Here is a 23,691-nt window from a genome sequence, read left to right as displayed (position 1 = left end):
GAAGAGAGGTAGGAGAAAGAAGGTCATGCACTCGTGGTCAATTCTACTAAATTAGATGGTCTGGAGGTTCCCCACAATTAGTAATGACAAAACCAGAAGAGAGGTAAGGGAAAGAAGGTTACGCACTGGTTAGCACAGCACCTCTGTTTCAGGTACAGAGGCGACGAAGGGTGCCAACCCGACCACCCAACCCAATAGGTCAGGAGAGAGCCAATCATAGGTTCGAATCCTGCTACCTTTCTTGTGGATCATCCTGTGGTTACCGAGGATGATGAGAACAAGAAAGCATAAAGTAGGAAACGTGCTCGACATGCTTTCAAAAACCAAATCAAATTCTAAAAATTAAAAAACAAATAAATAAAATAAAGTAATTTTAAAATTCTTTCTAAGATCAACTTGCTAAATAAATAAAGTAATTGTTCATCGTAACATTATAATGTTTGAGCTTTTGGTTTAACATAACATAAAAATATTGTTTGAATAGCAAGAAAGCATATGAATGTTTGTGGATTAAATTGATAATTGAAAAATCTAAAACAGATAGATAATCCACAAAGAAATGGACTTCATCTTCAGATTATTACTCATCCAAAAAGAAACCCAGCAGCCTGTTCTTCATTTCCCTCAAATAGTTTCAGAGCTTGTATTACAGCCTCTCTTTGGAACCCCAATTCTACAAGCTTGGCTACTTTCGCTTCGAATTCCGGACCCTGTAATCACAATATCAAAGAACCCAAGTTTAGAGGTAAAAGTTTTGTTAAATTATAAATTTAGTCTATGAAACTTCGAACGTTTTGTCTATTTAGTCCCTTAGGTTTAAACACGAGTCTCTGTCGCTAACAATGTGGACTAAAAGAATGACATGACTGTCATAAGACAGATATTACTTAATTTAGCCCAACAGAATCAACATGTGACAAGAAAGTAGAGTTATGCATAAAATAAAGTGGCATAAGTCGGGGCGGGGCGAGCAAGTGTATCTGCACCGTCTTATTTTAACTGACTGGACCGCTTCTTTCTTTCTAGAACTTGTCTAGTACGTCCCAAATCAATCAGCTATTTTTCGAATAGGTATCTCATGTCATCATTTAGTTAGCTAATGGGACGAGCAAGTAAGTGTATCAGCACCACCTTATTTTATCTAGCTGGGCCACTTCTTTCTTTCTAGAACTTGTCTAGTACGTCCCAAATCAATCAGCTATTTATCGAATAGGTATCTTATGTCATCATATAGTTAGCTAATGGGACGAGCAAGTGTATCAGCACTGCCTTATTTTATCTAGCTTGACCACTTCTTTCTTTCTAAAACCTGTCTAGTACATGCCAAATCAATCAACTATTTTTCGAATAGGTATCTCATGTCATCGTTTAGTTAGCTAATGAGTGAAATCATACATAAAATCAGTACACTTTTTTCATACATAAAATCAATACATAAACACACAACCATCATAATTTGAAGAATAAACTTGTAATTAGACAAGCTTTTACAACAAATTTACCTGAGCCTCTCCCCCAACATGTCCTGCTGTTAAGACAGAAAAAGCAAATAAAAATTAGATGTAAGATTCAGAAATGAACATATCTCTGGCGACTATGAACATACAAAGCCTCACAAGTTTACGAAGTAAAGTAGCAGAGCCATGAACAATAGAAAGTGCAGATGTGGGAGCATAGTGCTTATATTATGATAGAATCTCCTTGGATATCCATAACCCCAGAAAGAGATTTTGCCACTCGATTAAACCTAACATCTTTTCGTTAAGAAACTAACAAAGATATCAAGACATCACATAGTGTAGAGAAGTAAACTGCATTCACCTGTAGGCTGGCCAGCTCTTGCATTTCTGCTGTTATCTGATGGGGATGAAGCCACCTGGGAAACGCAAACGATAAAACGGGCATATCAGAAATCAGACATATGTGAAAATTTATTCATCGAAAACACGATTGAACTCTTCTACATCGGAACATGTTTGATTTATAATTTAGAGCTTCTTTTTCCTGAAAGCATTATCTCCCACTCCCTTCCAAATATTTCTAATAATTTTTTGTTATAGGAAATATTTATAAAATAATTGTTGTATCGTAATAATATAATCTTTTGAAAATGTTACAAGAATAGTTGTCATGATCATTGGTTGTGGGGTGGCAACCCACAACCTTGTAGCCTAGAATGTAGTTCGTCCTGGGAGAAGACTGGAAAATGGAAAGTAACTACTTCCGGGGTCTAGCAAAACCGACAGGCCCAAGTTCTGATTCTATAAATGTTCTCTTCTCTATGGAACTAGTTTGAAAGAATAAGATACTTCCAACTTTTTTGAAAGATTCTTGGTACCTTAATAGGTTTAGGCAGAATACTGTCACCCATTCTTACAAAGAAGCTGAAAGAAACGGAGGTAACGAAAGAAACGGAGGAAGGGGAAAGCGAGGAAGAAACAAATGTAGAAATAGAAACCATTTCCGAAACGAAGAGGACTAAACAGAAACAAGAGGAATCCACTGAAGAAGATACTTCTCCTTCCCTTTTCTCGAAAGAAAAGGAGGATCCGGACAAAATCGATGAAATGGAAGAAATCCAAGTGAATAGAGAGGAAAAAACAAATGATGAATTCCACTTTAGTATCAACAAACTTCTAAATTATATCGAATATCATCCAAAAATCCAGGATTTAAAATTCTTTGAGATGTTAGTGAATGTACAGACACTGCAAACTTTTTTTCAAATTTTCTGGAAATGCACATATAAGAAATTTAGTAACAGAATGATGTTTAAGAACTCACTGGCGCTCCAGAGCTAGAGGCTTCCTTGGAGAGCCTTTCCTCATCAAAAAGAGAAGGGGGAAGATCTTTCTCTGTACATGAAATTTAAACACGAGAGGAAACTTCAGTATACTAAAGAATGTGCAGGTGGAGATGAAATTCGCAAATTAGAAATGCCAACCTTGCAAGAATGGTACAGCAACCTCTCCTCCACCAACTCTCAGAACATTCTCCTTCAAATCGATAATACACTGCAAGAAAATGGCTATGCTTTTCAAACAATACGAAGGAATGATATCCGTTCAATAACAATTGCAACCGTGAGTACGTCCACTACAGCATCGAGTGCTACCTGGTGTTTGCGTAGCATATCCAGACCAAACAGGAAGTCCATATTTGGAGAATCCAGTACCAGAAATGAGCAGGGGTAGAATATATTACCAATCTAAAAAGAGAGACCGGTGAAGATTTTAGACAGGAGTAAGCAAATTAAATTACTTCGCCAAGCACAAAAAAATTTATTGATGAAAAAAATGATACAAAAGATTATGTAGCTTGGTTTACCAAGTTAAACAACAATGCATTACTGCAAATAGGGCCTGCTTCAAACGAGAAAAGAATACTAGTGTTTCCATACCTTGATTGGAGCTACATGGATTCGACCTAAGATCTCTGATTGGCCAACTCCACGAGCAATGCCCTTGTAGCGTTGATCTAAAAGCCTTAATAATCTGATGATCACCCCCACCCCAAAAAAAAAAATCGACCTCAATATTTCAGTCTAATATATAATATTTGCAATTGCAAGAAAGATATAGCAGCCATCTAAACAGCATTGGTCCCCATTCACTAGCACCACCACAGAACTAACGATATCACCAGCAAGCAAATCAACATTGATAGTTTAAAGTACAGAAGCATATGACCAATCAGATATTATGTTGCAGATACTTTGAATAAGCAGTTGAAATAGGTAAGATCCGAATTTCTTTTGATTGTATGTTAGGTATCTAGTAGAAATATCAAATGGATGTCATAACACCATACAAGCCACCCATCTAAACTTCATCTCACAAATTTTTCAATTTAAAGTTCAGACACAAAAAGATAAAAGGTCAATATTTTTACTCGATAGAACTTGATGAAATGGTGTGAGAAGATGTAGGAAAGATCCTCATGGTTGAAAAATGTTTAGACCTTGGGGTGCTCCTGAGATCGGCTGTGGTGTTGGGCTTTTAGGTTTCGGTGACTGAAGGTTGGAGATAGTAATTTACAGAAACTCCAAGCCCGTGAGATCGGTTGGGAGGTCAATTGTAGCCGAAAGGAATCCAATAGAATTATGTCGAACTTTGGACCATGTATTAGCGGTTTCCTCATAGCCTCCACTGCAATCACCAATGTATCCAAAGTTTTTCTCCCACCACAAAGGAAAAGGGAGGTTTCTGATTGTAATCCAACCTCCATAGGTGCTCATCATCTCATCTCTAAAGTTTTGGAGTTGTCATCAAATAAAACTTAAGCTTAAGTTTACCAAATTAGGTCCAATCAGTGTGGGCATACAGCTGTGAAGCTGTCTCGATGCGATAACAATGGATGAAGGCTTTATTTTCCTGGAAAGGGTTGATGGAGAGGCACTTGACCAAATTTTGTAAGGAGGCTCTGATGTCAATCCATGAATCATGTGAATGGAGGCATTGGACAATGATTATCTCCTTCCAAAAGGATGGGTGAAGGGTGCTGCTCTGCAGGGGTAGCTGTTGTGGCTGCCTTTGCTAGAGAATTGAGTTATCATGAGAGCCACTTATGGTATGGCGTTGAGCTTTAGGTAGCTGTTTTTCCTGCTGTGTGGGCTTAGTCATAGAGATCTCCTTGAAGGAGGAGGTCTTCCTCTGGTATGCTTCAACAAGATATTCTGAGATTAGTGAAAAGAAAGAGAACCAGCCTCCTTTTTTCTTTGTGCGAGCAAATGATCAGCCGAGTGTTACTTCCATTATTACTAAGCTGATTGATTAATCTCAATGATGTATCCATGCTGAATTTTAGTTTCTCAATCCAGATAACGTAATCTTAACTGCGCTGTGTAGAAAATAACTTGTAGTAGCAGGGCTCTTCAAGTAAACTTTTGAAGGATGATGCCAACCCGCTCAAGGAAATCCATGTGATGGAGAGGGAATGGGAGGATGACTTACTGGACTCGTTTATTTTTGCTCGACTATCATGATAATGAAGGTCAATGCAATGGAAAAGGTCTTACGATCAAGTGTGACATCCCATTTGGAACAGTTCCAGAGATCAGTGTTACAGGAATGAGTTGTAGCCAAGGTGAGAAAGCGTGATTGGAGGCTTTTACGGTCGCTAAGGGTGAAAGGTGAGGCCGGGAGAAATGCATTAGAGATTTTTATAATGTCGTGGCTAATGGTTCATCAAAAAATAAATTTGTTGCAGCCAATTAGATGGCCATTAAGTATCAGCTGAGTTCCGTCTTGCTAGAATATGACACATACTTTGCATTTTACAAATATAATCAGGTAGCGCATAGAAATAATGATGATGAAAGCCAATTACTAATGCCAGTATACAGAGGGGAAAATCAGATAATGCATAGATTCCACATACCCACATTTCTCAGCACAGCTTTTTGATATAATTGTTGACTGAGCTCCGCTATCAACAAACGCCTAAAACAATACCATTGAAGCACTTAACCTTTTCTCTCCTCAGTTGACAAAAAGAAAAAATGTCCATATACCACAAACAGTTGAATTTGATATATAATGATTTAACCAGTTGAAATGCAGTGCCTTCTAACATTTTCTAAAATGTAGTAGAAGAGAAATTAAAATGAATGATGTGTGTTAGATCCACTAACCTTTAATGGAACACCATTAACTTCCATGTCCACGTATAACATCACCTAAAGAGTTACACAGGAAACGTCAATCCATGAAACAAAATACAATACAAGTGGAGAAAGTTGGTCGGTGCAACACTTACCACTCTAGCAAAAGCTTCAGGATTGTGTTCAAGAGCTGCAGCCCAATTTTCATCAATTCCTTTCTGCATAGGTATTGGTAATTTAAAACAGAAATCATTTTTCATATAATGAAAACTGAAGTCAGTTATCAAACATTGTTTAGTGTCAATAACTCTTCCATTTCAACCAGGAGAGAATTATGTCTGTGTTCAGTTAAAGAAGCCCAAAACAAGACCCGGCAGAGCCCTCTTGGTATCCTAATTTCGTGGTGGAAAAATAATCTTCATACAATCCCAAACCAGTCGTAACTCACCATTTGACAACCAATATCAATGTCACAGGGTAACAACTTGTAATTTATGCTGGAAGAAAATAGGATGATAAAATATTCTAACCTGACGAATAGCAGCTTCAATCTTCTTTTGGGCCTCAACATCAAAAGGATCTGCATACAGAAGGGCCTAATAGACCAGAATAAGGAGATCAATATCAGATTCTCGATCAATTAGGCTATTAATAAAGAATAATAAATAACCTACTCACCATCTCCTCTTCTTGTTGACGCTGTAGTACAGATCTCTGACGATGACGCTCTCTTAAAATCTGTTGTAGATTATTAAGGTTGTTTCCAACAATAGCTTGTGCCAATTCAGGGTCACTCTGTAAAGCCCATCTATGATTTAAACAATGACTCGATAGTTGCATAATCGTCATAAAGAAAATGAAGCTCGATACCAAAACTAGTTAATACATGAAATCAATTGGCCTGCACTCGGTGTACATACCAATAACGATCCAACATCTTTCTATCTGTTTGTTTATGTTTGAACTATTCAAGGACTGTAAATCAAATGCATAAATAAGAAAGATCATAAAGTTGCTTGGTTCCCAGTTATGAACTGTGGAGCTTGAACTCATTAGATCTGTGTTTGTTTCAAAGGAGGTGGGTGTATGCATTATTTGAGAATATTAAATCATATGTGGGGTGGAGGGATTCAAACCGACAACCTCTTTCATCATCGGTGGTGTATGCATTATGGAAGACCAGAAAGTTCACTACAAAAAATATATACACTATGGTTTGGAAATTATCTTCTGAAGTACATGCATCTCTAGCACTTCAAAAATGCGTCTTTTCTGGAATATCAGCCTATGTACGTGTACTGAGATCAAAGGAAGGATAACATGTTTCATTTGTTCTTTCATCAAAATGTTTTGGGACTTTTTCATGCAAAAGACATTGAATCAATTGGGATTTTGATGCAACTTGAGAATTATAGTTTGCAATTAGTGGACATACATTCTAATGAGAGGCAATAATTTTGTGAGTTTTGAGCACTATTTCAGGAAATTTGGGCCAATAGGGATCAAATAATCTAGCAGTAGGAAGCTAGGTTGGAATTAATTAAATACCAAGCGGCTTCTTGTGAGCTAATTCTAGTGACTTCTGTAAGACTGTAATTATTATGCAAGTGCAATCAATTGTAATTGACTTGCTTTCTCGAGACCTTTTAGGTGGAGTTTCTATATCCTTATTGTAACTCCTGAAATATCAATGAAATTTTTGTTTTGTTGCCCCAAGAAAAAAAGGATAAGGTGTGACTTCTATCTCAAAAGAAAATCTTTATTGTAATGAAGCAACACGTCAGTTTTTACCTGAAAAAGTTGAGCCATTGTATTTGAATCACGCCTAATGTGTTGCTGAAAGGCTTCAGGGTTCACTGCAGAACCATCTGGGTTGAAGCTCAAGTTATTGGTAGAAGCACTGCAATGTTATTGATATTAGATTTTGAATAAAAAGCATGCAAAGGAGTGCAAAATAATGGGTAATTTGAACAGCACTACTCGTCCCTTGAACAGTAACCAAAAACAGTCACCGAGGTGTATGTCACACAAAAGAAGAACAAAATACTATAAGTGCTATTGCGATGAGTAGTAATTTGAGATTCAAGGGTAACGTTCAAAGGAGCTTTATGGTTAAGCCTTTCTACTGAACACCCTATTCCAATACAATATAGTTTTCTTTTTTTCTTTTTTTGGATAAGAAGTAATAATTATGTTAACAATTATAGTTTTTTTGTAATCAACCTTTGTGGTTGGAAGGCCGTTCCCTCCCTTTCCTTTTGTACAAATTGGTGTGTGGCAACTAAATATTATTGGCTTCAAAAGCCAATATATGGTCATTGGCATTCAAAATCACGTCCTCAAGTTTATAAACAACCAAATGCAATCCCAACATTTGATATCTTTCTTTCTTAGAGCCACAAAAGGTGAACAAATTACATCCCGAGCATTGACCTAACTATACAGTTATTTTAAAGAATGTAGGTGTATTTTTAAACCAAATTATCTGACAGACTTTTTTTTTAGATGAAACATATTTCATTTTGAAAGAATTTTTGCAAAATAGAAGCCATGAGCCTGGAAATGAAGTTACAGAATGGGCATTCATTAGGCCAAAAGTACGGAAAGACTAATCAGAAAAAGGGGGGAGGACATCAAAACAAAGCCATTAGGAGAACATTGCTAAGTAAAAACTTATAAGTAGATTTGGTCCCATCTAAGGTTCTTTGATTCCTCTCCAGCCATCTTCACAAGGTAAAGCCAGAGTTTGCTTCTCATTCTTGAAAGATTGGTCAATGATAATTGTGGAGAAAATCTGATGTTATTCGCCAACATGCTTGGGGGATGAAGGACAAAAATCTTTGAGCTATGTTGCAATGGATGAAGAGGTGTTGTGACTCAGAATCCATTTTTTTTTTTTTTTAATAACAACTTTCACGAGAAAAAATTGAAAGAATACAAGAACATACAAAAAACTAAGCCCACAAAAGGAAGCCCTACAAGAGAAAGGGTCTCCAAATGCAATCATACCTATAGAATAATTATAAAAGATCTTCAAAAATCAAAGCCAAACATCACTAAGAGCCCTTCCAAACCTCCAAATGCTCTATTATTTCTTCTCCCAAGAGATCCCACAAAATAGCACATACCCCAACAAGCCATAAGAACCGACCCTCTCACAGAAAGGAAAATGGAGGAGGAGCCTTCTGATTATATCACTAGTGTCCTTGTGACGGACTAGCAAGAAGTTGATCTGAAAAAAAAAAGGAAATTCAAACGAATCTCAAGAACACAGATTTCCAAATAATGTAATCCAAGTTTTCCTCTGGTTTCCAACCAAGAATACAACAAAATAGGCCTAGAGGGCAGTTTTCTCAAAAGCCAATCCAAAGTGTTAACTCGTCTGTGTGAAACTTGCCAGGTAAAGAACTTTTTCCATGGAATCTTTATCCTCCAAAGAGTAGAAAAGATAGGCGTGCTAGCAAGATCAAACATCAAAAGAAGGATTTACAAGAGAATTCCTTTGAAGGAATGGGACTCTGCATACGAGCATCCCTTCTTGCAAGCCTAAATCAAATTCCCCAATCAAAGACAACATTTGTCGCTTCCATGTTGAACCAAGAGAGACGAAACCCAAGAGAGAAGGAAACTAAGCTCCCCGACCAGACCAAAAAGTCAAACACCAAATAATTTTTTTGAAAAAAAAAAAAGACAAATGATAGAGACGGAAAACTGTAGAGGAGATGGGAATATCCCCCCACCAACTGATCTTTAACTCCCCCTGACAGCCACTCAAAAGGATGAGGGTCATACTTGCTAGCAATAATCCTATGCCAAAGAGAATTAAGCTCAGAGGGGAAACACCAAAGCCATTTAGCTAACAGAGATTTGTTACGAGCCCTTATATTCTCAATTTCTAGCCCCAAGTTTACAAGCTTCTCAATGACTTCCCACCTAACCAAGTGCGCTCATTTTCCTTCGCCCACTGGAAAGGGTGCATAAGCTTCTCAATAGTCAAAATCTTTGGACCATAGCTTGTGTGTTGATATCACCATGAGCATGCTCCCATAAGCAAAAACTAATTTTCCTTCGACATGAGTCTTTCAAAATTTCATTGTATAAAGGAGATGATTCTTAGTTCATTAGGGAGCCACTGAGTTGGTTCATTGAGGAGGCATTGAGAGTGAGCCATGGAGTTTTGTTCGATGAGGCTTTTTTGCTTGATGATATGATGCCAAGGAGGTCTTGTGAATTATATAGTTTTATCGTTATTATTTTGCCAAGAGTCAATGAAGCAAGTCCCATACTTCCCTTCAGTAATTCTGCACAATAGAGATTCACCCTCGTGTATGTACTTCAAAATCCATTTTCTAAGGAGGCTATATTTCTGCGTCTGATGTTATCAATGATGAGACCACCACTAAGTCTTTTGAACCTCCTTCCAATAAAAAGGTGAGCACCACCCTTCAATTAAAGGGTTTGTCCTTGTTCCTCTCTATCACCGTAATTAGTATGATCTTAGTCAACTCTTTGAGGTATTTCTTAGTCTTCAAAAAAGCGAGAGGCAACCCCAAACGTTGACTTCGAGTTGTTTGGGAACCACTTGTATTTCCATGAAGTGTAGCATACCATCTTTTTCATATTTTTGTCGAAGTGTAAGAAAGAGAAGACTGAGATGGTAGGAATCTAGATAAAGGGTGAGAAAAATGTGGTCAATTCTCAAAGATTTCAAAGGAGGTTTCATTGGCGGTTCAGAGAGAATATGGATATTTATTTTTAGAGAAAACAATAATAGGGGGCTTCTTTAAATTTTATCCCCATTTATGACCTATTGTGGTATAAAAAGACATTTAGTTAAGATCTCGCCAAACAAAATAATTTGGAAATCACTAAAACGCAGATGAATCTAGACTAATCAACTAATCCATATGACCCCTTGGAAATCATAGTTATTCGGGTGCAATTACTAGGCTATGTTTGTTAGAAATTACGACCCTCCACAATGGTATGATATTGTCCACTTCGAGCATAAGCTCTCATGACTTTGCTTTTGGTTTCCCCAAAATGCCTCATACCAATGGAGATGTATTTCTTACTTATAAACCCATGATCATCCCCTTAATTAGTCAATGTGTGGGACTTCCACCCAACAATCCTCAACAATGTTATCGAGTATCGTATAAGACTATACCTTCAGATCAAAATAAACAATTCTGCAGTATGAGAAGGAGAGAAACGCACCTAGAAGCGCCAGCAGATACCATCATAATCAAATCTTCGTCTTTAACGCCCAAGCCACTCAATTTTTCAAAATTTTTCATCTCCTTGCCATTGTAAAGCAGCTGCTGCCGCTGAAGGGGTACTTGGGTCTGAGCATCAACAAAGTCACACATACATAGAATGAGCTAACCATGGAAAAAAAGAGCTTCAACTGAACTTAATCTTAAATGTACGAAGTTTCGGATCACAAAACGTAGCAAAATCGCCAAAGGGCTAACTTATTCCCCAATAAAGATCCAAACGTTCAATTCCCATAAGTTCTATATCCCAATTTTTCTCAGCTACCGATCACAACAATCAAGAGAAAAGACAAATTCTCACCTCAACCTCCAGCAGAGCTTTCACGTTTTCCACCTATTTGGCAACGAAGAGAAAGAGTGGGTATAATCAGCAAGCAATCCAGGGCAAATAAAAAGTGGATATAATCGAAAAAAGAAGATAATGCAGGAATGTGGAGTTCGGCGTTTCTGAATGAAAAAGATGAAGAAACTTACAGATTCATTGGGATCAACATCCAAGGAAAGAATCTGTTCGTCGGCTGTCATTACAGTGATTTTCATCTTCTTCTTCTTCTGTAAACTGAATCACCTCGGATTGAGAATCTTCGCGGAGAAATCTGAGTGAAATTGCGGAGCTCAAATTCAACTTCACGAAGAACTTGGAGATTAAGAAAGGTAATTGACTACAGTATTTGGGTTTTCTTTTGCCTTCGCCTTTTCCAATCCCCCAATTCGATGTTTGTTGAAGCCGTTCAAATTCTAAGGATTGGAATGCTTCATCATAATTTTGGTTTTTAATTATATTTAAAAAATACTATCGAAAAAAAAATTAATATCTATTTTTAAAATACCATTAACACATTTTATCTTTATAAATAATATATTGACACCTTTTAGATTATCTCCGATCGTGGTATGAACGATTGATTACATTTTTTTTTTTTTTTTTCGAAAATATAAAATATGTTTTTTATGTTTTTTTTTAATTAAAGATATTAATGAAACTTTAAAAAATATAAATGTATTTTTTAAATACTCCGATATTCTTTTAATTTGTAAGAAAATATTAACCATTTTTATCTAAAATTAACCGTAAAATATATATTTTTAAGAGTATTTTTTAATTTTTTTTTAATTAAGAATATCATTCAAAATTTGAATATATTGGTATTAATTTAGCATATTTTTTTAATATAGGAATGGAGTTCTAATTTCAAAATTATTTTAGATATTAATAAATTTATAAAATTTAAGAATGTTTAAAATTCTTTTAAACTTTAACCTCTCATAAATTTTAAAATATTTGATTTTTAAACCTATTTTTAAGTTTTAAAATATTGATTAAATTATCAAATATAAAATTAAATCTCATATCTAAGAACTTTAATTTTTAATTTTTGTATCTATTAATTTGTTAATTTTAAAAATTATATATATATATATATATATATTTTTAAGGAACGAGGAAGGGTGGGGCCAACGACAAAATTGAGGTTCGAGTAGGAAACAAATATACTCTTCATCTCGACCATAAAAATTCTATTCCACTATGGAAATTGTCCTATCGACCCTAAAAATCATTCAATTCCACTAGGGGAGATCATCGGGTTGGTTTGGATATCATGCAAGCAAATATAATACTACGTGACAAAATAATAATATGAATCGACTCAAACATGTCATTTTAAAATTTATACATACTTTTAGTTTTATTTTTAATAATATTGTTAATGCACTTGAAATAAATTTCAATATAAAAAATTATTATTATTATTATTATTTTATATATAAAACACAAAACGTATAAGAATTTAAAAAATAATAAATTAATAAAAATATTTGTACTTCATCTAAATAATAATTTAAACGTTTATTATTTTTTAGTTTTAATAGAAATTTAAGCATTAAAAATTTTAAAAATACTTTAACCTTTAGTATTTAGTTAAAAATAAATTATTTTTATCTTTAATAAAAAACAAAATTATTTTGGTTAATATGCGGACGAAATACGTTTATCTAAAATTCATAGATTATTTTACACATAGTTTATTCAAAAGTAAGTTCAAAACGAGTCTCCGATCCAAAGTTCTTCAGAATTCAATTCCAGAAACAGAATTAAGATCACATCAAAAGAGCAGCCACAAAAAAATTCCTCAAATACGAAGAACATTCAAACCATTTCTGTACAGAAATCAATATCATCACAAATCAACACCAAATCCCTACCAACACTGATCCGTTTCCCATCGCCGGTGCGGCCTAGACTGCGAAAAATTCCTCCAATACAAAGAACATTCAAACCATTTCTGTACAGAATTCAAAATCATCACAAATCAACACCAAATCCCTACCAGCACTGATCCGTTTCCCATCGCCGGTGCGGTCTAGACCGCGATCGAAGAAACAACCGTCTCGTAAAAGAAGCCAAAGCGAGGTCGTATTGAGCCCTAGTTGCCAGATCCGAAAGTGTCTCGTACGCACTGTGAATCTCAAGGAAACTGCATCCATTACCATAATCATCATCAGAAGAAGAAGAATCGCACTCCGATCTTCTCGCGGAATCAGGATGGTAAATCTTGGCTAGACTCCGGTAGGCGGTCTTGATCTCGATGGAGGAGGCGTTATTCTTGACGCGGAGAACATCGTAGAAACTGGCTTGCGAGCGGCGCGATCCGGTGGCGAGCGGAAGAGAGGCCATCGGGAATGCGAAGAGCTTGGTGGCGGACATGGATGGGAATGGGGAATTTGTTAAGGAATGGCGTTAATGGCGATTATAATGGGGGAGTGAGCACCAAGATTTATTTATTTATTTATTTATTATTATTTTCAATTTTGTTGGGGAGATTTTTCCAAGGTGTCGTATAGATTAGAATTAAAGTTTGCTGACGTGGAATGGAGTGGATTGTGTGCTGACGTGGAATTGAAATTATTTCTTCCTCTAAATTAATAAAAAAGTTTTTAATAATTTTCGTTTCAAAAATATTTTAAAAATATTTTAAAGTTTTTTAATTTTTTTTGAAGAGTATTAATAAAAAAAAATTAAAATTTAAGGGTATTTTTAAATAAAGTACATTAGTTATTAACTATAATAATATTTTTTTAAACTTTTAAAATTTAGGGATATTTTTATATAAATAAGTAAATTTTTAAATTTTAACTTTTAGTCTAGTTTTACAAAATAAATATATATATATATATATATATATATATATATATATATATATATATATATAGCTTCCTGCAAAATAATAATAATAATAATAATAATAAGGGAAGAGAATTAAAATAAGAGACGAAGATAATGACGTAAAAGGGTTCTCGATTTCAACCATGTAGATATGTCTATTTATAATCAGTTACAACTACATTACTCAGCCTATGTCTATTATAATCCGTTACAACTACTTTTTGAAATATACATTAAATTTAGTTATTAATAATAGAGTTGGAAACCTACTTTCAATTTTAGAATATATTACCAAAAAATTAAAGTGGGAATTATATTTATAACTAAAAACATTTTTAAAAATCCAAAATTAATATAATTATTTGGAAAATTTAGAGGAGGTGCCGGGTGGAGAGTCCGACGTGGAACACATGACGTGTCAGAGCTTCTAGAAGTAAAATCCAAATCTGCATTTGTTGGAACGAATCCATTGTACTCCAAGTTTGCAAAATGTGGGCCCCACACCTTCTAGAAGCGGGGCCGACTGCTTTGCACGTAACAACCTAAAACTCTAATTTTATTTTTCTTTTTTTTATCCAATTTTAATTTGTCAAAAAAAAATTATAAAAACCTAAAATATTTTTTTTTTTTTTTAAATTATGGACTAAAAAACAGGTCAAATATCAAAAAAAAAAAAAAATTAATTTTAGATACCAAAATAAAATTTAAATATTTATTTAATTAGTGTTGAAATATATTTTTTGTTTAATATTATATATATCTTAATAAAAATTAAACTATGTTTAATTGGATATTAACTATATAATTTTTTAAAATTCATAGTCAATTAATTATTTAGGAAAAATGGTCACATCCCAACAAATTAATGATTTACAAATTTTCCCTTTTTATTTATAAAATTAAAATGGCAACAAATATAAAAGAAAATTTAATTTTTTTTAATTAAAATTAAATTTAAAATATTGGAATTAAAGATTTAATTAAAAATCCCTTTTCTCCAAATCTAAAACTTTATCATTAATTTAAAATTAACCGCTCAAAATAGATTTATANTTTTTTTTTTTTTTTTTTTTTTTTTTTTTTTTTTTTTTTTTTTTTTTGCTATTTACCTAAAAACCTATTGGATTCGTAATGGGCCAAATCCATCGATTTCCTGGCCACCCTGGAATACTTTAATTAATTTTTTTGGTAAGGTATTTATTAAAGGTGTACATCCAACCCGGACCAACCCAACCCGAATTATAAGGGTTGGGTTGGGTTGAATTAGCATTTCGGGTAGGGTTGGATTCATTTTTTTGAACCCGAATTGAATCGGTTCTATTTTGGGTTCATGGGACAAAATCCTCAGGTTGAGCCGATCGACTCGATTCAAATAAAAATATATAAACTATATTAAAAAATTTTTATTATTAATGCGTTTGTTAGAGTGCTACTTTGGCCGGTCTAACGACATCTACGCCCGTGTTCGATAGTCTATTATTATATATATTTTTATTTTTTAATTATACCCTCTTTAAAGTTCCCTAATTTATATTTTTTAAAATTTAAAAAAAAAAAATTGGGCAACCCAACCCGAAAATAGAGGGTTTGATATGATAAGGAATAGGGGAGTAAGATGATAAGGAATCACTACAAGGAAAGTAAGATTCTCGAAAATAAAGGGTTTGATATGATAAGGAATCACTAGGGGAGTAAGATGATAAGGAATCACTACAAGGGAAGTAAGATTCCCAAAATAAAAGGTTTGATATGATAAGGAATCACTAGGGGAGTAAGATTCGGATTACCTTGTGGATCGAATATCTCAACCCAAGAACATTGTTTGATAAGGAATCACTACAAGAGGAGCAAGATTCATATTACCTTGTTGATCGAATATCTCAACGTAAAAACATTGTTTGAGATTCGAATCATTCCACAAGCAAAATCGATCATGTCTAGCTTGAATGATTCTTGTTGATCAAATATCTCAAACGCAAGAACACTTTTTTGAAATTTGAATCACTCCACCAGCTTGATTATGTTGAGCTTGAATGATTCTACATGCAACCTAAACTACATAAAATTGCAAATAAACTTAGTCATTGGGCACAAATGCTTATTTTACTATATTTTACTAAGTGTACCTACACATACAACATACATAGCTTTATATAGCCTCAAAATGAAACTATTAAAGTCATTACAAGAGTTGTAACAACCATAATTAGCCATTATATAATTGTAACCCAGTAAATAAAAAGTCTTAAAATTTATATGGCATGAATTGAAACTTCTTTTTATAATTTTGACAACCTTTTCTTCACATATTGATTGAAATATATTTTATGATTGATGTCTTTTGTTCATATCAGGGTTGGGTTGAGTTGTGAAAAATTTTGGGTTGGGTTGGGTTACTAATCCAACTAACCCGAACTTTTGGGTTGGGTCAAAAAAATCTTTCAACCCAATTTAACCCGGACCACATACACCCTTAGTATTTATCGTCTTAAATTCTCACCATATAAATACAAATTTATATGTGTTTTAAAACTGTGAGTTTAGGGAACAATTCTCCACCGGTCAGATCTCGCATCAAAGGGGAACAAAACATTCCTTATAAGAATGTGAAAACCTCAGCATACGTGTTTTAAAACTGTAAGTCTAACAATGATACATAACGAGCTGAAGCTGACAATATCTACGAGCGGTGAACTTACAAATGATATTATAATGGTGTGGAAATCTTTCCCTAATAACACGTTTTAAAATCGTGAGATTAACAGTGATACGCAGCGGGCAAAAACAGACAATATTTATATCGATACCAACTACAATGCTCTAGACTTAGAAATATCGATGTCATTTGTTTTTTTAAGATTAAAATTAATCTACCAAAAGACCTCATACCAATGGAGTTAGTATTTCTCATTTATAAACCCATGATCATTCCCTAAATTAGCCGATGTGGGACTTTCATCATCCAACAATTATTATTATTATTATTTAAAAACAAAATTTCACTCACATAATTAGTTATACCAAACATAATATTTATTTTCAAAATATATTTTTGGAAAGTTATTCCAAATTTGATTCTTTAAAAAATTAATAATTAAAATTGAATAGGGTCGAGAATAATATTTTTATTATAAAGTTATTCTAAACCCGATTCTATCGAGAATAATATTTTTTTTTTTTTGAAAGAGATTAATAAATCAATAACATTTCAGAGTAATGCTTTTGGACGAAACACGTTTTATTTCAACTACCACGAATCTCGCTAAGCCCGAGTATTTCATTTGTATACAACAACCTTAATCGCACGAGTCTTAGATCATTGAGTAAGCTACTAGTACTTGATTGAATCTTGACCCCGATCAATTTTTGGACCAGTTTACCTTTTATACTACCTAAAAACGAGATTATATAATTATAGTGTTCGTGTATCTTATGTCAAGAAGGTGTACCGTCTTTTTTTGGTGGCTCGATCATAGAACCTTCATGGTTAAGCGTGCTTTAGTTCTTATAAATTTTCCTTACTTTTAGATATCTTAAAAAAATTTAATTTTGTGTCGAATTTTATTAATCTACTCAATATTTTTTAAAATTCATGAACTTAATACATAAAAGTGAAAGTTTAGGGCTTTATTAGACATGAATTTAAATTTATATTTATTGAATCATTTTGATTTAATTTCTTTTAATATATCATAAAACTATTAGGGTCTTTACGGGTTTTTTTTTTGACAACTCGAAATTTTGAGTTAGTTGGGTTGATGACATGAGTAACCCGAATAAAGTTCACAACCCAACCGAACCCAACCCTCTATTTTCGAGTTGGGTTGGATTGTCGGGTTATTTTTATTATTATTAATATTTAAAAAATCATATTTATAATCTCATAAAATTCAAATATCAAACATTCATAAGTCACAACATTATCACTAACATTAGTTACAAACGTCAAATATTCTTAATTTTTCATAATAATCTTAAAAGTAAGTAGGGTTGGATTGTAACCCTATTTTCGATTCCCGACAAAAAAAAAAAAAAAAAAACAACTTACGAACTAATCCGAATTTTCAAATCTTCCAAAAATCGACCCGATTCAAACTGAATTGAAAAAAATTTAACCCAATGAATCTTTATAGTTTGAGTTGAATAGTCCGATTTGATCGGGTTCTCGAGGCATATAAACACCCTAACACCGTACTTTTTGAAAATTATTTATTGTTATTCTTTAAACCTATCCTTTTTTAATTTGAAATTTTAATAGATCCCCTTAATTTAAAATTGGCATAACTTTTAAAGTACTTTTTTGACAATTTTATTTATTTATTTAATTTTTAAATCATGATCAATCGTACTTTCCACGATAACATCTCTCGAATATTTGTAGCTCATAAATTTGGAGCACGTGGCTATAAATCACGAGCCGAGTATAAATCTTCTACCTACTTTTTTTTTAAAATTTTTTTATAACTTTAAATATCTTGAATTCTTTTACTTTTAAAATATTTATTTTAATTTAGAATGAAAATGATCGATAATTTATTTCATTATATTAAAAATAAATAAATAAGATGCACACAAATTAAAATTTTAAAATTTAATTCTCCACATATCCCATAAAAATAAATGTTAATTTTAACAAAATATCAAATATATATTTACATACTTCTATGTATCTTTTCTTATCGATAATGAGACACTACATGTGTACAAGTATATACGAATAGGTTAGAAGAAATCTTTTAAACCAATTCAAAATTTCAAGTGGGTCGAGTTGGTGACTCGAGTAACTCGAGTAAAATTCACAACCTAACCAAATCTTATGACCAGAGTAATTTAAATAGAATTCGCAGCCAACCCGAACCAACCCAATCCTCTATTTTCGAGTGGTTTTGGGTCGAAACTAAGGTTAATAGTATTATTGAAATTATAAAAAATAATTTTTTTATTATTAAATTAGTATTTAAAAATTAAAAAATATATATTTTTAGATTATTAACCACGTGAAAACTAATTAAAAAACATTATTTTCTGCAAAAAAAATAAAAATAAAAAATATCTTTTATGAGGAGACGGACGGTTGTGATTCATCCGATTTCGACAGCTACTCATGTGAATGACAACTCCCTTCAAGAAAATGCCCCTGTTCTCTATTTCTTCTCCTCCCCTGTTCCAATTCTTCATTTTTCTTCTTCTTCTTCTTCAATGGATTTCCTTAATTTCTGCTATAAATATCCCATTTCCATGGCGTCTTCCATCAACCCTTTTCCCCATTTCTTCATTCCTCTCTGTTTTTCCCGCTTTCGCGCGGTGGTTCTTGCTCTTCCGGTGGTGGGTTTTTGCCGGATTTTCCTCCGGTGGAGGCTGAGAAGAACAGCATGACGGTTGGTGCTGGAATCACTTTGTCCAATGGGGATTTGACGGTGTTGGGAAATCCTGTTTTGTCTGATGTTCATACTAATATCACTGTCTCGCCGGCGCCTGGCGGCGGCGTGACGAACGGCGCCTTCATCGGAGTTCAGTCTGATCATGTTGGTTGCCGGAGAGTTTTCCCTGTTGGGAAGCTTATGTATGTTTTTCCTTTTTGTTCTTGCAATTGATTTTAGGTTAAATTAGAATCTAGGAATGTGAAATTTTGTGTTGGATTTGCAGTGGGTTGAGATTCATGTGTGGTTTTCGATTCAAATTGTGGTGGATGACTCAAAGAATGGGGAATTCCGGCAAGGAAATTCCGGTCGAGACTCAGTTTCTGGTGGTCGAAGTATGTAACGGCTCTAATGTCGCCGGAAATAAAGAGGAGGGAGCCGCCGTGTACACTGTGTTTCTTCCTATTCTTGAAGGCGATTTCAGAGCTGTTCTTCAGGGAAATGAGAATAATGAGCTTGAAATCTGCTTGGAAAGTGGTAAGAAATTAGCCCGTTCATACTCTTATAAAGAGCGTTTTGTTCCTCTCTATATACAACGTGGGATCTCACGATCCACCCCTCTTTGAGGCCCAACGTTCTCGTTGGCACTTGTTCGGTGTATGATTCTGATACCATTTGTAACAACTCAAGTCTACAACTAGTAGAAATCCACCCCTCTTTGAGGCCCAATGTCCTTGTTGACACTTGCCGGGTGTATGGCTCTAATATCATTTGTAACAGCCCAAGCCCACCACTAGCAGATATTATCATTTTTGGGCTTTTCCTTTTAAGCTTATCGTTAGTGAGAGGTTTCCATATCCTTATAAAGAGTGTTTTGTTCCCCTCTCTAACCGATAGGATCTCACAATCCACCCGTTTTGAGGCCCCGCGTCCTCACTGGCACTCGTCCTGTGTATAGCCTTGATACCATTTGTAGATATTGTCTTCTTTGGGCTTCCCCTTTCTGGCTTCCCCTCAAGGTTTTTAAACACGTCTTTTAGGGAGAGATTTCCACACCCTTACAAAGAGTGCTTTGTTCCCCTATCCAATTGATGTGGGATCTCACAATCCACCCCCTTTGTGGCCTAGCGTTCTCGTTGGCACTCGTTCAGTGTATAGCTCTGGTACTATTTGTAACAGTCGAAGCCCACCGCTAGCAAATATTGTCCTCTTTGGACTTTCTCTTCTAGGCTTCCCCTCATGGTTTTAAAACGCGTATGCTTGAGAGAGAGGTTTCCACATCCTTATAAAAAATGATTTGTCCCCTCTCCAATTGACGTAGGATCTCACAATCCACCCCCACTTTCATGCCCAGTGTCCTTATTGGCACTCATCCAGTGTATGGCTCTGATAACATTTGTGACAACCCAAGCCCACCACTAGCAAATATTGTCCTCTTTGGGCTTTCCTTTACAGGCTTCCCCTCAAAGTTTTAAAACGTGTTTTTTTGGGAGAGGTTTCCACACCCTTATAAAGAATGCTTTGTTCTCCTCTCCAACCGACGTAGGATCTCACAATCCACCGCCCTTTAAGACCCAGCATCCTCGCTGCCCGCTGGCACTCGTCCGGTGTATGACTCTAATACATTTGTAACGGCCCAAGCCCACGAGTAGTAGATATTGTCCTCTTTGGGCTTTCACTTCCAGGTTTCGCTCAAGGTTTTAAAACACATCTACTAGGGAGAGTTTTCCACCCGTTCTTGTTGTTCTTTAAATGGCATCTGAATCTTTGGTTGGTTGCAGGAGATCCTGCTGTAGATGGGTTCGAGGGTAGCCATTTAGTCTTTGTGGCTGCAGGATCAGACCCATTTGATACCATTACATATGCAGTGAAGTAAGCTTTTGATACTCATTTTCATGTTCAATTCTGGATTATATCCATTTGAAACCATTACAATCATCATTATATAGGTCTGTTGAGAATCATTTGCAAACTTTTGCTCATCGTGAGCGGAAGAAGGTATTTCCTTCGTCCCATCGAACACGTTTCCTCGATTCGAGCTCTCGATCGCTTACAATCAGTATTGTTTAGCTAGTGTATGTTCGATGGTTGGCAGGTGCCTGATATTTTGAACTGGTTCGGCTGGTGCACATGGAATGCTTTCTACACCGAGGTCGACTTGGACGGGGTGAAGCATGGGCTCGAGAGGTAGTTTTTGACACGACCCGACATATTCCTCAGCTGAGCTGAAGTTTAATGACACTGAATTTTGCAGCTTAGAGAAAGGGGGAATTCCTCCCAAGTTTGTGATTATTGATGATGGATGGCAATCAGTTAGCAAGGATGCTACTAGCACTGATTGCAAAGATGATAACCAGACTATGTATGTCGTTTATGTCGAATGATGTTCGGTTTTCTTCGTTAATCGACCGTCGGTCGGGCTAACTCGATTGTATATTCAGCTTTGAAGACAGGTTAACGAACATAAAAGAGAATTACAAGTTTCAGAAAGATGGTAAAAAGGGCGAGCGAATTGAGAATCCCGAGCTCGGTCTCCAGCATATCGTGTCGTACTTGAAAGAGAAGCACGCAACGAAGTATGTCTATGTTTGGCATGCCATGGCAGGCTACTGGGGTGGTGTGAGTTCTGAAGTTAAAGAGATGGAACGATACGAGCCTAAGCTTGCATATCCCGTTGCGTCTCCTGGGGTCGAGTCGAGCGAGCCGTGTGATGCTTTGAATAGCATCACGAAAACTGGACTTGGTCTTGTGAATCCTGAAAAAGTTTTTGATTTCTACAATGAACAGCACTCTTATCTTGCATCTGCTGGTGTCGACGGAGTTAAGGTCGATGCTCAAAGCATTCTCGAGACGCTCGGGGCAGGCCATGGTGGAAGAGTTAAACTTACTAGAAAGTATCACCAGGCGCTCGAGGCATCGGTTTCCCGAAACTTTCGTGATAACGGGATCATTTCGAGCATGAGTCACAATACCGACGGTTTATACAGGTGATCTTTGTTTTCCATGTTTGATAATCATGTATGCTCAATGGTTTGACGTTTACGATTTCCTCAGTTCGAAACAGAACGCTGTTATCCGAGCGTCGGACGATTTCTGGCCGAGAGATCCGGCAACTCACACGACCCACATAGCATCAGTTGCTTACAATTCCCTATTTCTTGGAGAGTTTATGCAGCCAGATTGGGATATGTTCCATGTAAGAAAAAAGTTATTGTTCGAGTGTCGATTTTTTCGTTTACTCGATGACATGTTAGAGTCTAACTCGAAAACGGTCTTGATTTCAGAGTGTTCATCCTATGGCGGAGTATCACGGAGCAGCCCGTGCCGTGGGAGGCTGTGCTATATATGTCAGGTATGATTTCTCAAAACCATCTTACGACTTCAAACGACAGATTCAGAGAGCTAAGCTCGGTCACCATGATTGTACAGCGACAAACCCGGTCAACACGACTTCAATCTTTTGAAGAAGCTCGTGCTCCCTGATGGCTCTGTTCTGAGAGCTAAGCTCCCCGGACGACCGACGAAGGATTGCCTATTTACGGATCCTGCTCGAGATGGAAAAAGGTTCGTTGAAGTCTACATTCGATGCATCGATATAAGCAGGATTGTATTCTAAAGCATTGCTAACTTTGCAGTCTATTGAAGATTTGGAATTTGAATGATCATTCCGGAGTTGTTGGAGTGTTTAATTGTCAAGGAGCGGGATGGTGCAAGTACGAAAAGAAGAACCTCATTCACGACGTAAATCCCAACACGATCACGGGGGTTATTCGAGCAAAAGATGTTAGTTATCTATTGAAGATTGCAGGCGATTCTTCGACCGAGGATGCCGTGATATTCTCCCATCTTCGAGGAGAATTTGTCTACCTACCATGGGATGCATCGATGCCGATAACCTTAAAACCTCGGGAATACGATGTCTTCACCGTTGTTCCTGTCAAGGAACTGGCCAATGGTGTCAAGTTTGCTCCCATAGGTTTAATCAAGATGTTCAACTCGGGCGGAGCTGTGAAAGAATTGAACCATCGACCTGGAAGTTCGAATGTATCATTGAAAGTTCGCGGTTCGGGGCCATTCGGGGCGTATTCCTCGAGCAAACCAAAGCGGGTGGCGGTCGACTCGGAGGATGTAGAGTTCATATTTGATGAGGGGACTGGTTTGATCACTGTTCACTTGAGGGTGCCAGAGAAAGAGTTGTATCTTTGGGACATTGGCATTGAACTATGAGAACAGATTTCATGAGGATCTTTTTTTTTTTTTTTTTTTTTTTTTTTTTTTTTTTTT

General features: G+C 35.6%; 3 protein-coding genes across 6 annotated transcripts in view; 1 reads left to right on the top strand and 2 right to left on the bottom strand.

Annotated features, from left to right (window-relative positions):
- Window positions 1–396: 396 nt before the first annotated feature.
- On the bottom strand, window positions 397–19,240 carry LOC111476422 (DNA damage-inducible protein 1). 3 transcript variants are annotated; one of them, XM_023120069.1, is made up of 17 exons: window positions 19,226–19,240; window positions 11,356–11,435; window positions 11,183–11,215; window positions 10,823–10,950; window positions 7,394–7,502; window positions 6,281–6,397; window positions 6,133–6,198; window positions 5,758–5,820; window positions 5,633–5,677; window positions 5,380–5,441; window positions 3,401–3,494; window positions 3,116–3,208; window positions 2,945–3,014; window positions 2,785–2,855; window positions 1,822–1,876; window positions 1,503–1,528; window positions 579–710 (listed from the first exon to the last, which is right to left on the bottom strand). In XM_023120069.1, exons 2-17 carry the CDS (start codon window positions 11,419–11,421, stop codon window positions 585–587), a joined length of 1,224 nt encoding a protein of 407 aa, XP_022975837.1. In that variant the 5' UTR covers window positions 11,422–11,435; window positions 19,226–19,240; the 3' UTR covers window positions 579–584. The 3 variants fall into 3 exon arrangements, with proteins under 3 accessions (XP_022975836.1, XP_022975838.1, XP_022975837.1); XM_023120068.1 differs by lacking the exon at window positions 19,226–19,240 and having other exon boundaries at window positions 397–710; window positions 11,356–11,634; XM_023120070.1 differs by lacking the exon at window positions 19,226–19,240 and having other exon boundaries at window positions 397–710; window positions 1,503–1,525; window positions 11,356–11,634.
- Window positions 13,031–13,558, bottom strand: LOC111475813 (chaperone protein DnaJ-like). The gene is made up of 2 exons (XM_023119952.1): window positions 13,269–13,558; window positions 13,031–13,166 (listed from the first exon to the last, which is right to left on the bottom strand). The coding sequence occupies exons 1-2, from the start codon at window positions 13,556–13,558 to the stop codon at window positions 13,031–13,033; spliced, it is 426 nt and encodes a 141-aa protein (XP_022975720.1).
- A 78-nt stretch (window positions 19,241–19,318) lies between the features above and the next one.
- The window catches only part of LOC111476420 (probable galactinol--sucrose galactosyltransferase 1), a 5,190-nt gene continuing 817 nt past the window's right edge, over window positions 19,319–23,691 (top strand). Inside the window, exons 1-11 of one of the 2 annotated variants that reach the window (XM_023120067.1) lie at window positions 19,319–19,610; window positions 19,694–19,944; window positions 21,189–21,279; window positions 21,357–21,405; window positions 21,503–21,594; window positions 21,662–21,769; window positions 21,849–22,394; window positions 22,462–22,603; window positions 22,692–22,759; window positions 22,837–22,971; window positions 23,043–23,654. In XM_023120067.1, the coding sequence (XP_022975835.1) occupies window positions 19,420–19,610; window positions 19,694–19,944; window positions 21,189–21,279; window positions 21,357–21,405; window positions 21,503–21,594; window positions 21,662–21,769; window positions 21,849–22,394; window positions 22,462–22,603; window positions 22,692–22,759; window positions 22,837–22,971; window positions 23,043–23,634 (2,265 nt within the window). In that variant the 5' untranslated portion in view covers window positions 19,319–19,419 and the 3' untranslated portion in view covers window positions 23,635–23,654. Of the gene's footprint in view, window positions 19,611–19,693; window positions 19,945–21,188; window positions 21,280–21,356; window positions 21,406–21,502; window positions 21,595–21,661; window positions 21,770–21,848; window positions 22,395–22,461; window positions 22,604–22,691; window positions 22,760–22,836; window positions 22,972–23,042; window positions 23,667–23,691 lie in introns of those variants that run through there. The other variant, XM_023120066.1, reaches the window with a different exon arrangement.

The sequence above is a fragment of the Cucurbita maxima genome, unplaced genomic scaffold (genome assembly GCF_002738345.1).
Source record: "Cucurbita maxima cultivar Rimu unplaced genomic scaffold, Cmax_1.0 Cma_Scf00003, whole genome shotgun sequence".
Classification (NCBI taxonomy): Eukaryota; Viridiplantae; Streptophyta; class Magnoliopsida; order Cucurbitales; family Cucurbitaceae; genus Cucurbita; species Cucurbita maxima.
This window is presented reverse-complemented; position numbering and strand designations above follow the sequence as displayed.